At 36.1% G+C, this 15,472-nt stretch overlaps 1 protein-coding gene across 2 annotated transcripts in view; it reads right to left on the bottom strand.

Annotated features, from left to right (window-relative positions):
- Positions 1-30: 30 nt before the first annotated feature.
- LOC127641080 (roquin-1-like) overlaps positions 31-15,472 on the bottom strand; it is a 33,692-nt gene continuing 18,250 nt past the window's right edge. Inside the window, exons 15-20 of one of the 2 annotated variants that reach the window (XM_052123849.1) lie at positions 14,803-15,010; positions 14,397-14,481; positions 14,212-14,302; positions 9,605-9,736; positions 9,100-9,188; positions 31-6,740 (exon numbers count right to left, since the gene is read on the bottom strand). In XM_052123849.1, coding sequence (XP_051979809.1) covers positions 6,584-6,740; positions 9,100-9,188; positions 9,605-9,736; positions 14,212-14,302; positions 14,397-14,481; positions 14,803-15,010 — 762 coding nt within the window. In that variant the 3' untranslated portion in view covers positions 31-6,583. Of the gene's footprint in view, positions 6,741-9,099; positions 9,192-9,604; positions 9,737-14,211; positions 14,303-14,396; positions 14,482-14,802; positions 15,011-15,472 lie in introns of both variants that reach the window. The other variant, XM_052123847.1, reaches the window with a different exon arrangement.

Consider the following 15,472-nt stretch of genomic DNA (forward strand, 5'->3'; position numbering starts at 1 on the left):
AAAAAAAAAGACCACAAAAGGAGATGGTTTACAATATCATTTATTCATAATTCATGCCAGAATCACTGTTGCACATAAAATACATTTCTTATTAAATAATTTCAAGTGTTTCAATATCTAATTCAAAAATCCAGTTAGTAATACCCACTTGCCCTCTCAAATAAGAAAAGCAACTGTATTATACAAAAATGCAATCCAAACTTTCACACAGTGAATTCTTGTACAAAGAAAAAAAAAAAAAAAAGGTATTACAACTACATCCACATTGGAGAAATATAATTCTAAACATTCCTTAATGGAGTATAATATACAAACATTTATTTTTGTATTCATATTGAAGTTAAAGTGTACCTTAATTTAAGCAGTCTATCATGAGATAACATGGGATAAATCATCAAAAGCAATCATATTTCCCAATGTTAGGAAAGGAATCATGGTAAAAAAAAAAGAATAAAAAAAAAAAAAGACCACAACGCAACACCCCATCTCACAAAAAGGTCAATACATGAGTGCAAGCAATAAGTATGTTGGAACAAACAGACAGAAATGAGGTGGACAGCACTCCGTTTGGACACACCAGAACACACACACACAATCATTCATTTCAAAACTACGTCCTACAGCTATAAGCTAAAACACTAAAGCCTGTATTTGTGTGCACAACCCTTATGTTTTCCAAGTAACATCGCAGCTTCTCAATTTACTACTGAAATTCCCTCCTACGCATGTGTGTGCAATGTATACTTTCCCCTCAAGACCAGGGAACAATATGTACCAGTAATCATTTATCAGTGTGGGAAAACATATTGCAGTTTCGGGTGTTTCAGGCACTAAAAGTGTCAAAATTCAATTTTAACCAGTCCTATTTCCTCATATAAATCTTTGCAGGTTTACAACATTTTACACTAGTTAGCACTACATTCTCATTTTAAAACAAACCCTGAACGCATTCAATAATCACTAACTTTTTAAACTAAAATGAATCTTTTCATTGGACACCGATCATAAATAAGACACAAGTTGTTTTTTTTTGTTGTTTTTTTTTTAAAAGTCAGCACTGGGTGGGTGAATCCCACAAAGAAATGTCCAGATCATATTCTCCCTCCCACCCCCCAGTTATGTTTTGCATAAAAGAAAATGAAGCCTATTTTTGGATCATTAAGAGTTTTTGCATTATTAAGCACATTGTCTTCCAATTCTAATGACTGTAATATGACATTTTATTCTTGTTACCAGAATACAGTACTATTTTACCATACAGTAATAAGAATGGTAATGACAATGAGATTTTTGCATTACGGTAATGAGAATTCCTTTTTTTGTTTTACGATGAGTTGAATAAATGTTTTGCGTTACAGTAATAAGAATGAGATTTTCTCTTTACAGTAATGGTGGGGGTAGGGGGCATTCGCATCATTGTCATGAAAAAAAAATTTGGAATGCAAAAAAAATGTCTGATAATAAAAATGTGCTTCATTTTTTATATATTTATATATCCCAGACATCATCTTGACAAGTTTTGCATGATTCACCCATTTTGGTAAACATTTTGGTTCCCTTTTAAATCGAAGGTGATCCCCATTGGCTCATGGGGAGATCATGTAAATGTTGCTTTGCAACAATAGGTTAAAACATTTATACATTTTCAAATGGCTGACATAAAATACATAATTTCAACACCACAGTAAATAAAGGCTTTCTTTGAGAGAATGGTTGATATCAGTGTTTCATTCAAGGAAACATCAAAAAACAGTCTTGCTTCAATACAAAGGAACTGTCTAGGATTGTATTAATGGCTTATATGAAAATGGTAAACCTTCATAAGCCATGATACTCCCTCTCTCAATAAAAACACCACAAACTATGACAACATACACATACTGCATAAACAGACTGTCCTTGTTTTCCTGATCCATTTCAAACCTTAACATACAAAGAAGATGGACCAATCACCATCACACCATGAAACACTCTTAAATACTCAAGTTCACTTGCATGAAGATACACAAAGTGACTAAAAAAAAAACTTTAAAAAAAAACTAATGACCTGGCAATAAATTCCTTTATCTCCGAAAGGATAGGCAGTACTCAGTTGGCGGCCTGAAAGCCTGCAGATTTGAAGAGATCATTTAATATAAATGCTGACTTAGAAGACTGAGAAGATTTGATTATTATAAATAAAGATGTTTTGGCTACATATACAATCATATTTGCAGATCTGTATAAAAGGCACAGTCTTCAAGTGTTGAACCTGTGGTTGAGCAAAAATCGTAGTCCTGATAAAAGCGTGCGCAACAGGGCAAAGACGTTTAAACCCAAATATCTTGAAAATCAACCCTGAGATAAAGACAGAGGTTTCGTTTTTAAAATAAAATACAGGATGAAGAGAATTGCTGAAACGTGGATGATATCAAACGAGAACAAGTTACTCATCCATGACCAGTTGATTGGCTCCAAACCAACAAAGCTTCTGCCTTTCTCCATTTCTATCGAACAAATTATGTGTAAATTCATCCTATTCTTAAAGTCTACACTGTGAATCACAGTTCAACAATTGTTATCAAAACTAAATTGTAATATCCAATCTTGACGATTGCTTAAATGTCAAAAGCTCAGACCAAAGCCATAGTAAAACCATATCAAAAGATAACAAAACAACGAAAATAAAAACAATAATCAATCAACTCCAACTTAAGAGAAGTTCCACCAAAATAGGTGCTTTTATGCAGGCTGTAGGATGTCTCAAAGAGACCATTTTATGGTAGCAGAAAGAAAAGAAAAACCCTATTCAACAATTTGACAGTGTTTTGTATCAAGTGATGAGATCTCACCACTAGGGAAGTAATCTACATAGAAGAATGTACGTTTGAGATTTAAAGCGCTAATAGTTTGTCTTCTCAACTTTCTGCATAACTGATCACAGATCGCTTTGCTGATGGAAATATGACGAATTAACAGTCGTGTTTTAATGCTATTGCATACCCAGGCCCACAGGAAATCTGTGCCCGCAGAAAATTCAGTAGTATTTAGGGATGCCATTCACACATTTCTAAACATTTCCTACCCTTTGCATGTTAATCTATTAAATACAGTCCAAACACAAAAATCATCATGCGCCTTTGAAATAGTCACTTTTCATGTCTTTGTTTGTTCCTGTTCTTCCAGCTTTAAATAAAAATGTTGCCAACAATGTATTAAAAATGAAAAACTAGAATAACAGGGTTTGAAAAGTGATCATACCCCTGGATTAAGTCCTTCGTAGAGCTACCTTTTGCTTTAATGACATCAGTCTGTTTGGGCATGTCTCTACTAGACTCGTACACCTAGATTGGGGAATATTTGCCCGTTCTTCCTTCCAGAATGGTTCGAGTCAAGTCAAATTGCAAGGGAAGCGGCATTGGACTGCTGCCATGTACAACCAAATTCTTGAGGAAAGTCTGTGGCCCTCTACTCGACAACTAAAGATGGGCATATTGTTCAACATTCAACACGACGATGACCCTAAACAGACGCCAAAAAACAATGCAGTGGCATAAGGATAGGAAGGTCAAAGTCCTTAAGTCACAGTCTTGACCTAAATCAAATAGAAAACCCATGGATGGACCTGAAGAGAAAAGTTAATTGCTGCTCACCTCGCAATCTGACTGAACTCGAACCATCCTGCAAGGAAGAATGGGGAATAGGTGTGCGAAGCTAGTAGAGGCATATCCAAACAGACGGACGTCATTAAAGCAAAAGGTAGCTCTACGAAGGACTTAATCCAGGGGTATGATCACTTTTCAAACCCTGTTATTCTAGTTTTGTTTGATCTTTTATACATGTTTGGAACTGTTGCAATATTATTTTTTTTTATTACTTGAATGTTGTAAAAAAGGGAAATTTGTAAATAAAGCTGGATTTTTTATATGGGTTTTCATTTCCGGCTGTCAGACAAAAAAAAGGGTCTATTCCAAAGGGTATGATGATTTTCTATATGCACTGTATATTTTGTTTACACTCATTTTAACCAAACAAGTGATGTTCATAATACTTCCAACCTGATTTTTCACCTTACAGGTAATTGTATATTTAATTCTTGAAAAATGCTTGATGAACAAAGTATAACAGCTGTGGGGTTGTGTTCAACTTTATCATTAAGCAACATTATTTTTTAACTATGAATATTTTCAACCCAACAGCACACCAAGTATAACCTATATATTTTTCTGTCCATGCACACAAGTAAAAAAAAAACTTAAGTAAATAACCTTGCCTTGGGAAAACTTAAGTAAATAAACTGGAGTAACTTCAGAAAGCTCATCCGTTATGAAAAGGCATATGAAGAACTGGCTGGTGGTGGAGTACAGAACGCACTGGCATTGATGTAAAGAACATAATCCATTTTTGTTTTTGTTGCCGCAAAACAAAACCCAAATATACTAGTGGGGAAATATTCTGCTTAATCAGATTTTGCTTGGTGGTTTGGCCCTTTTGAAGACAAGAGGTCCAACTATTTCCAAACCAAACAGTCAAACATCATGTCCTTTATCTCAAAGACATTTGACAGTTCACAAGACTGCAATGTAAAGTGAAATAATCCAACCAGGATTCTCCCTCCACAGCCGGTATATGAATGAAAGTGAGGAGAACTGGTCGCTCATACTGCATGTGATTCAATCAAACCTAACCAATAAAACAACATGTTCTTTTAACTTCAAAGAAGTTAAAGATAAATGGTAATAGAGGAGTCTTGTGGTGGTTTCAAGAGTGTTAAAGTCTTTCTTTTTGGGATGAATATCAATATGCCACATCGTTCTGAAACTGGTTACCTTTAAGAAAGGTAACCAGTGCATGAGAAATGTGCAAACTACTACCAAGAAAGGCTCAGGCTTCCGGATTATGGAATTTTTGTTAGTTTTTGACTAACAAATGGAAGCGAAGTTTGATCTTTTACATCAGCATTCTTAAAACAGAATGTGTTTGTGTTGTTGTATTGGCTTTCTCTTATCCTCAGGATGAAAAATTGAACTAGACCCACAAGAGGGGTACATATGGTGGCAAACCCTTTAACCAAAATGTATTTCTGATTTCCTCCCAACCAATTACAGACTCCACATCCATATCTCTCTTTATACTTAAGCCATGCACAGAAAGAGTGACCTAGATAGAGGTCCAAAATAAAAAAAAAGGAGGCCAAATAATGTATCCCTGAGAACAATTGCAATGATTCTCCATAGAGTTCAATTGAAGACCCATGCAGCTGAGAGAACAGTGTAATAAACTGAAAACAAAAAAAGGGCCCTATTAAGATCAGAAAAAGGCTTTTGGGTTGTGTGCATGAGCGGAATTAAGGTTAATTTAGCGAGCACTTGGGTTTACAAGCATTACTATCAAGTATAACAATGTGCATTTACATCACACAGTAAATAGGTTGGTAAAGTTGACGAATGAAGCCTAAAACACGATGAGAGGGTTTTGACTCCTGTGATGATATAACTAATCACATGATGTAAATTTAAGACCGTACCCTAGCCAGGCACAACACGATAAAGAGACAAACTATAAAAGGTTTTTGTTTGAGTTTTTTGTCGATTTCATGGTTTGTATTTCTAGTGTTTCACAAGGTAGCTCCACCCACTGTGAAATCTCATTGGACCAAAATCTTGCTCCACATAACTGCGCATTAAACATGAACTATATTCTGATTAGCTGTGACTGTGTCGCACACATAATTGTATATAGTTAATTTTTCCGTGTGCGCACAGCCTTGCATTCGACGCATGTGCACTTCGACTGCTTTGTGATACTTTTTTAGTATAGTTGACATGCACTGTGCTGATGCCGAAATTTGCGTTGTGCACCAGATGCAAAACAAAGTATACTTGGGACTTAACAGACAATTGCTTGTCACTGGAAACTTGTGCCTGGTTAGGACACTGTTGGATTAATTACTATAGGTTAGTTATTGCAGGTCAGTTACTATAAAAAAAAAATTCTTATATTGATATAAACACTGTAAACTATGACAAAATAAGTGTAAACGTGACATCAAGCTAGCTAAGCAATAGAGCAACTACCAAAAACGTAGTGCATATGATAAAAACCAAGATAGTAGACTTCCCTAATGATCATTTAAACAACATTATTACTGTCGAATTACTGTTTATGTTGCCTGATAAACACTTAAGACCGAGGATATTTCTTATTAATCCTGGTTTACAAGGCAATGGAAAAAGGCTTGTCTCAGGAAAAAGGTAAGTCACAGAGCATGAAAATACTTAACAGCAGATACTGCTGTAAAGACAGGGCAAGATTGTGCAAATGTGTTTAGGTACATAGACTCCATCCATATTTGCCTGCCAGGTGTTAAATGGTCATCTAACCCTTATCTATTTAACATAACAGCGCTCAAGTACAAATTAAACAGAATTAAGCAAATGAGTGGCGTGTTACACAACCAAAGCTTGGAGGGTGATGAGAGTACCCCGTTCCAGAGAGTACCCCGAGAAGTGAACCTGGGATAGAGGAGCCAAATGGGTGCCCAGAGCTCCACAGAGTGGGGTGGTGTTAGTGGAAAGGAAAGGGTTGAGGTAGAAAGAGTCGACTAAGAGTGGACGACTCCATTCTTGGGTAGATCAGGGCTGCTGGCCACCTGTTCCGAGGATAAACTGAGAGAGGACGTCTTGCTGGTCAATGAGGACATACTGCTGCTGATGAGACCACAGTCATGTGGCAAAATGATGGAGCCATTTGAGCCCTCACTAAAACCAGAGAGAGAAAGAGAACGATAAATATTGTGATATATTGAATCATGCATAACAACTAAGGCTGGGCAATAAATATAAATTAGTTTTTTCAGAGGAACCATCGTTTAAACCAAATAGCTATTACAGCAAAATATATTTAGAAAAAAATAATTCACTAAAGAAAAAAAATATGTGGGGACTTCAGTGAATGTTTTGTGTCATGACACAAATGAATCATTGATTCAATGGAACAGATAATCTGAACTGATTCATGCAAATAAATCAAATTTACCAACTCGTTATGACATTTCGCTACTGAAGTTTAAATGAACAATGCTATTAAAACATCTCAATGCCGTTCACAATAAACGTGTTTTTGTAAAAGTTAGCACTGTTTTTCAATTGTTTTTCTATGTAATGTGTCTCGTGCACCTTGTTTTTTTAGAGGCCATGTCTAGGGCTGTTCAGTGGCAAATTTTTACAAGTGCCAACCACCACTGGTTAATGGTGTTGTATGGTGCTTGCTGGGCAGGGGATTTGGTGCGTGCAAATTACGTGTTTATTGTGGATCAAACTTTAAAAAGTGCGTAATTGAACATTTAATAGAAATTAAACCCTTTATAAAATATCAAAACATTCTCAAACTAAATGCACTATAATACAAAACGAAAAAATTGTTTGCATTGGCTTTAAAATTGCTGTCTGTTATTGCACCAATAGCCTATTTTATACATGGGTAACATGTAAACATCAGCGGATAAAATTATTCCAGAATGTCAAAATTGGTTAATATAGCTAAACTTGGGAGCCTGGGTAGCTCAGCGAGTATTGACACCGACTACCACCCCCTGGAGTTGCGAGTTCAAATCCAGGGCATGTTGAGTGACTCCAGCCAGGTCTCCCAAGCAACCAAATTGGACCAGTAGAGTCACATTGGGTAACCTACTCCAAACATCCTACGTCTCTGCGGTAACGTGCTCAAGCCACATGATAAGATTCGCAGATTGACGTCTCAGATGCGGAGGCAATTGAGATTTGTCACTACACCACCACAAGGACTTAGAGCGCATTGGGAATTCCAAATTGGGGAGAACTTTTTTTTTTTATATATAGCTAAACTTGAATATTCAGTATGACTAAATATCAGTAAACAAATGGACAGTAATTAAATGGTGGTTCAATCCTACCTTGGCTGTAAGCTTTTCAATTGTCAGATGTTTTGAATTTTTTCGACAGGGAATTTTTTTTTTTTCGGGTTTTTGAGAGAACCTTACTGGGTTTATTATGTTTCCATCCACACTGAATACACGTTCAGAAGCAATTTTAATCTTGCAAATAAAATTACTGATAAAAACTGTAAGATGTTTTTTGATTCCATTAACAAAGATGAGATGGAAAAAATACACATCATGAGGACAATTGACCAAGTCTACTTAAAACATATTGTTGATGATAAAATACTACAAGATGCACTAACAATGTTTTAGACGAAGAAAAGTCTAGTTTGAATAAAACAAATAGTATTTTGTCATAGTATTTTTAGGATTGCCCCATCTGAGCTGCAGGAGCCGATAAACTGAAGCGATTAGTGGGCTAATCACCTTTTATTCCAACGCATGCTATATAATAGGTATATGACATAATCAGCTATATAAACAACATCAACTTAATATTAGCACTTACTTTTGCACAGACACTGAAGCAAATGCACAGCTGAACTTGCTAGATGCATAACTCGCATTGTGAATAGGCCAATGCCAAATACCCTTCCTGACGCAACCCCCAGTGGCTGGGGGACTCACAAAATCCTAAAGTCTTTAAAAAACTAAAAATGAATACGTCTCTAGCATGAAGAATCGACAACACCGTAACAAAGGAACTTATACTTCACTATTCTCATTATGTGCTATTATTTCATGAATTAATAAGTTGATGCCTTTATGAGCAAATCACTGGCGGTGCCACTTCACCACTGTGGTGGGGCGGTTATCATTGTGATTCAAGCAGACCTAGCTGTACCTAGTTAAAAATAATTTCAACTTTTAAAAACACTACAAGACATGTACATTCTGTTCTATTCGTTTCAATGCGTCTATCTGTTTTTCAGCATCTGAACGTGTTCGGTCTGAATGGCCACATACTCCAATAAAAAGCATATAAAACGATTGTGAGACTCACAATGTTGCTTAATATATATTGCTATAATACACACACACATACATATATATATATTATATATATATCATATATAATCACCCAGCCCTCGTAACCACACGTATATTCAAACTTCATCCTACACCGTGTATTTCTAAAAACAAATCTTGACTTGTACTGAAAGAGAGCTCTGTATTTAGGTCATGTCATAAAATCTCACCTGCGAGTCGGTGGATGCTCATCTCTTTGCAGAGCATGTTTGTCTTGGCCGTTCTCGACTGAGACCAGCTTGTACTTGCCATCGTGGTTCTCCTAGAGGTGAAATAAATCAAGCTCAATCACAGGGATTTAAATCATTTGATGATTCCTACACTGGGTGGATTTCTGAAATCATTCAGCATAAATATTAAATCATCCTCTGATGATTAATTAAAAGGCATAGTTCACCCCAAAATGAACTGTCATCATTTACATTTACTTTAATTAACATCTCTGTTTGCGTTCCACAGAAGAAACACAGTCATACAGGTTTGAAAGACATGAAGATGAGTAAATGATGACTGATTCAAGATTCATAGACTCATTAAAAACAACTAACAGGTCCTTGCTTGAAATGGATTTTCTGCTCAAGAAATGGCAGTGACCTAATGAATTATTCACAGGTAATGGAATATATTAATTATGAATTATTAATATAACCTCTATAATTTGCAAGTCTCACTAACCATGGCCATCTCCTGTGTCCTCATGCCGATCTCTCGCTCTACCTTGTCCAGTTCAAGACTCAGCTGTTCGCTGGACAAACTCCGAGAGGACCAGTCCACTCGAGACGGCTGAGGAATCACAGAGCTCGAGTTCTGCAGAGAGAGAGAGAGAGAGAGAGAAGCTAAATCATTTAATGCCACACTACCATCACAATGCCAAACCACTGACTGATGGATCTGTTAGCAAAGGTAAAATTCTATTGTTCAATCGTTCATACAACTAGAATGCACTGTTAAGGTCTATTTACAACAAGTGCTGCACAATTATGACAAAAACATAATTGTCAAATGCTGTAATTGACACTTTTCACAGTTAATTAACTGCGGAAGCTGGAATTGTAATCTCGATAATTTTTTTATTAATCGTGCAGCCCAAATAAGTAAAAAATCTTGGACATGAAACATGCACAGCAAAAGTTCAAATGAAAACAATGCATTACTACAAATGTATACCACAATGATCCATTGTTTTATTTATTCTGAGTCTAGGTTGATTATGAAATATTTTGGATGTCAAGCATCTCATTCAGGTATTCAAACTTGTTAAGAGAATGATGAATGAAAAACTGTTTGGAAATTATTAGTGCTGTCGATTAAAATGTTTAATCGTGATTAAATCGCATCATTTTGTGGATAATCACGATTAAATCACAGATTTTTTAAGTATTGAAATTAGACACTATATATACACTTCTTTCCCTATCAAAATGCAAAATCCACCTTAGGAAATAAAACAAAACAATATGCAACACGAGGGGTCCCAATCACAGTGGGACGTAACGTAGGCCCATCGCAAATTGTTGGCAGGGCAAACATATGTCTCAGTTTTAAAGTGTGGTGCTAATATTGATTTGTGTAGACAGATGAGTGGGTGATTATTATACTAGGGTTCTGTATACTAATACTTTATTATTATACTAATACTTCATACTGTATAACGATTTACAGTATATTGTTAATGTAAAATAAATTATGATATTTAATTGCATACTGTACATTTTCTTTACAGCAAAATTGCAGTAGTTAATTGCATAACATACAATAAAATACACTATTTACTGTACAGCTAAAATAATTACAGTAGTTGATTGTGTCTTACATTACTTTAAATTTCAGCTCATAAATTATATTAAATTGCCGTATATATATAAGTACTGTAGAACTAATCACAGTAGATGTGTAAATTTACCAGTTAAAGTGTGTTTACAGCTATAGAGTAAAATCACTTGAGTACTCACAATTTAGTGGGTACAGTCCATTAAACGTGGTGGTGCACCTTGCCAGAATGCTTTAATTTACCCCAAAGTCAAATATGCCAAATTTGCATATTACTTTGTAAAAATGGAGGGGCCAATTTTGTCACCTTGTGGTTCTCCATGCTGAATAAGAACAGGTTTCAACAAAACACTAATGGAAATATATTCTCTGTGACTATGAAATGCATTTGCATAATTACATTTGTTTAAAAAAAAAAATCTAAGATGAGTTAAAGCAGAAAAAAAACAAAACAAAACAAGTTGTCAAATGAACTTGTACATGTTAAAACTAAAATTAGGTCAACTGTTTGGGGATGACATGAGGGTGACATTAGGGTTTGCTAGTAGGTATTCTTTGAACGTCATTTCGAACAACATTTGCAGTCAAGTCAAGACTTTAAGTGGGTTGATCAATCAAGATTTTGCTGATAAAACAATATTGCAAAAACAACATCCAAGAGTGTATCAGCACAATGCTACATTTTGAACTTTATAATATTTCACCACATAACACCAACAACTCTTTCAATTTCCCTCAGGGGCGTCGACTGGGGGGGGTAAAGGGTACCGAGTACCCAGGGCCCGAGGCAGGGGGGGCCCCTTAGAAGTCAGTTTTCTATACATACATATTTGGTACGGGGGCCCAGCAAGATGGTTTGTACCCAGGGCCCAAAATTTGGTGCTACGCCCCTGATTTCCCTAATGAATGTTCAAGGTTTACACTACCATTTGCTAGATTTAACAGCTTCAATACAATCCTGTATGTAATAGCTGTATAGCTGTAACAGAGACATGGCTGCCTGCAAACATATCAAGTGAATCCACTTGCATTGAAGGCTACCACTTTCACAGTGCTCCACGTTGTTTTTCTTATAGTACAGACAGCCCTCTGTTAAACACAATTTGACCCCAAACCATGGTGGTGTTGGCATATACTGTAGAACTAATATTGATTACAATATTTTGGACACACCAATGTTAACATAAAGTGCAATGTCATTATAATCATAGTTGTTATTTATAGGCCACCACAATATCGCTAATCTTTGTTTTAAAAAAAATATATTACCAAACTCTGCAATACATTAAACAATATGTAAGTCAGATAATATATTTTTAATTGGTAATTGGAGCCATGATGAATTGATCATATGTAAATAAAATTACCATTGCACAAGTCATGCCAGCAGCCATATCACCCTGTAGCTCAAGTCTGGTTACCCACTCTCTGGTACCCCAGATAAACCCTAAAGACATATCCATATAAACTCTACTTCAAAGTGCAGCATAACCATTTCAATATAGGTGGTGCTATAACTATGACTCGTAATTGCCATGTTGGTGTAATCAGGAATGGCCCATTGGTAACCATGCACAATTTTAAACTGATCAGACCAAGCATGACCAAGTTATACACACTTCCTGGCCAACTTTCTGTTGGGCAGAGCATAAGACTGTAAGTGCGAAGTTGTCCGGCTTGATGAGATCTATATGTGGACCAGGGTTAGGGTTATGTCCCCATCAAAACTTGTGAATATCAGACAAACTATGTGGCAACTACAGTGATAAACTCATTCAGAAATGTTAGAGGGCACTATGGAGTCCACTGACCACACCCAAAACAAATGACAAATTAATTATAAAATCTTATCTCAAACTTGTGCCAAGTTTCAAGAGTGAGTATTCCAAAGGTGTGAAATATGCATTTATGAACTAGGGGGTGCTGTGGAACCGATGAGGCACGTCTATATTGAATTGCAATATCAAATCAAAAGATGTCCTTAGACAAATATAAGTCTAAACTTTCACAAGTATTCAGCCATCGTAAGGCCCTCAAAACACAATGAGAAATTTTTTAAATACCACATTCCATCCAACATGGCTGACTTCCTGTTGGGCCGAGTCAAATACAACCAAGTGAACTTTGTCCGACATGATGAGCAGTAACCACACCTAATGTTGTGCAAATCTGAGCAACTTCATCACAACCATAGCCTGCATTTGGAAGTGCTGTAGAGCTCCTCGACCACACCCAAGCCTAAACACTACATAACCTTTTGATTTTACGCAGGTCTGATGTGTGTGCCAAGTTTCTTCATTTTTCAAGCATGATGAATGGCTAAAAAAATGGGTGAATGTGCTAAAAATAAAATAGTGAAAAAACATTCCAAAAACAAGAGATCTTTAGCACCTCCGATAATCAGGCCTTAAATATAATGCTTCATTAACATTTTCCAAACAAGGCCTTCCACAGTATAAAAGATAGAAATGCACTAAAATGGCACCAATGTAAGTAACATTAAAAGTTTCCCACGTGTACGTGGGAGTTTGACTAATTTAAAGAACTAGATCATATATTTGTTGCATATTCATTGCAATTGGCATTAAATCTCTTAAACTATTATCCTCAATGACATTAATCTGCTGGTAGATCAGCTTTCCTACAGCAATCGTGAAGCTGTGCTCATGATTCACGTCAAAGCATCAACGCATCAAGCGCTGAACTTTGAACTCCACTTGAAAACGCTTGCAAACAAAAACATCTCATATCAGTTTTGGTGATTGTTAAGACTTGACGTACTTCTGTGGTAATTAAAATGTTCCATACATAGGCTGAAAATACTTGATTTCTTTCACAAGTCCCATCTGGGCTTGTTTTATACAACAAATAGCATCGAGCTCCTTTCCCCATAATTTTATCACAGACACTGAATCACTGCTTTGTGTGTTGTGTAGTGTCCATCCTAGCGGACACAAAGGATCCCCCCTTCCGACAAGTGTTTATGCTGGTTTATGCTGTAATAATGGTAAATGTGTTAATCGTGATTAAGCTAAATTGAAGTTAATGCCATGCTGACAGCTCTAGAAAAGATTTATTCCATTCACACAAAGCCTGAATTTTTGGGATGAAAAAAATGTAAGACGAAGCAATACATCTCTATGAACTCTTTTACACAAAAAGGTGGTACTGCGTTGATTAATATATTTTTTCATTCTTATATTGTTCATTTTTAAATAATTGGATATTGAACAATTAATCTAACAATCTAATTAATGTCTAATATTTTTTTAAGAGACTGAAGACAATGACAAAATTGTTTTCTAAAATACTTTTATACATTTGTGTTAATTTAATTGGATCTGACATGGTGAGAACAGACCTTTAGAATAAGGCCAATTCCATTCCAATCCATTTTCAGTTTGCTAACGTGATTGTTTTCTGACGTTTGCATGCTCAGTGCATAAACGTATCAAAATCAATGCGTTTAAAATTGAAACGCATCAAAGTTATTCATCAACAGTGAGTCTAACCTCCAGGCCATGGCTCTGTTGGCTGATCTGTTGGTTGACCTGTTGGAGCTCCATCCTCAGTTGTTCCCGTGCCTGCACTGCAGGGGACAAACTGAAACAGCAGAATGAGAAAGAAATACTCACCAATAGCTAATTTAGGACATGTAGAAAATAACTATGAGAGAAATATGGATGAGGCAATATACCGTTCACTGAAGTGTCCCTGGGATGTTTGGTGCTGCTGGTAGGATTCACAACTCCACCCACTGTGGTTCCCATAGGTGTAGTCAGCTAAATGAGCAAGAAAAGACAACAATCATTCAAAACACTGAAATAATCTTGCAGTCCCATTAGCAATTATATTTTTGCTCAATTGGTAATATTTTCAGTGTAACACATTTTTTTAAACGTTTAAATCCATTTAGCAGAAATCCACAGCATTTGCCCAAAAGTAATTGCAGAAAAAAGTCTGATTCTGCAGATTGTCTTTTGCCGAGGCATAACCAGAAATAAAATCGAATCGAAATAAAAAGTTTATTGTCATTGGAAATTAAAAGGCATATCAGAAATGTCAGTTCAGCTGTGTTATATCAAGCTGTAGTAGGATTTTACCAGCAGACGCAGTATGTTTGGCAGAGTTTGGCAAGGGAGGCATTGGACTGTTTGGCGGGTAGCCCGGTTTAGATGTGCGTGAGATGACTCCAAAGCGAGACACGGTCGGCAGGGAGCCAAAGGGAATGATGGGGTCATCGTCTTTGACATCTCTGCGTTGAAGCTCCAAGCCGTGTGCTCTCAGACCTTTGCCTTTGTCCGCATTCTGCTGGAGAAAACAAACAATTTTTTTTTTTACAATTTCGATTAAATAGTTGTTTTATTGCCAAAAACATTTCATGGAATATATCTAATATTAGTGTTTGGATATCACAGAACATGTATATAATCCAACCTATTACATGGAATAAGCTTAAGCCATCAACAAATTCAATGCTCCTCTGTAGTATATTTTTGGCCTTTGGTTTGTCAACAGTATTATTAGTACAAAATAGACAGAATAAACACTGGTAACCTTTTGTACTGAAATGCCTACTGTAAGAACAGTACAATTTTGAGTGACTGGCAGAACATTTAACAAAATCTCTTTGTAATGTGAATCCTTTCTCTTAAAGTCAGAGTTTAATTGACAATCAATATTGACATTACAGCTTAAGGGCATAATTTACTATGGGAAAAATACATTTTATGAAGGAAATGTTAGTGGAGCTTGCCCATGCAAAATGCTAGG

The sequence above is a fragment of the Xyrauchen texanus genome, chromosome 50 (assembly GCF_025860055.1).
Source record: "Xyrauchen texanus isolate HMW12.3.18 chromosome 50, RBS_HiC_50CHRs, whole genome shotgun sequence".
In the NCBI taxonomy this organism is placed as follows: Eukaryota; Metazoa; Chordata; class Actinopteri; order Cypriniformes; family Catostomidae; genus Xyrauchen; species Xyrauchen texanus.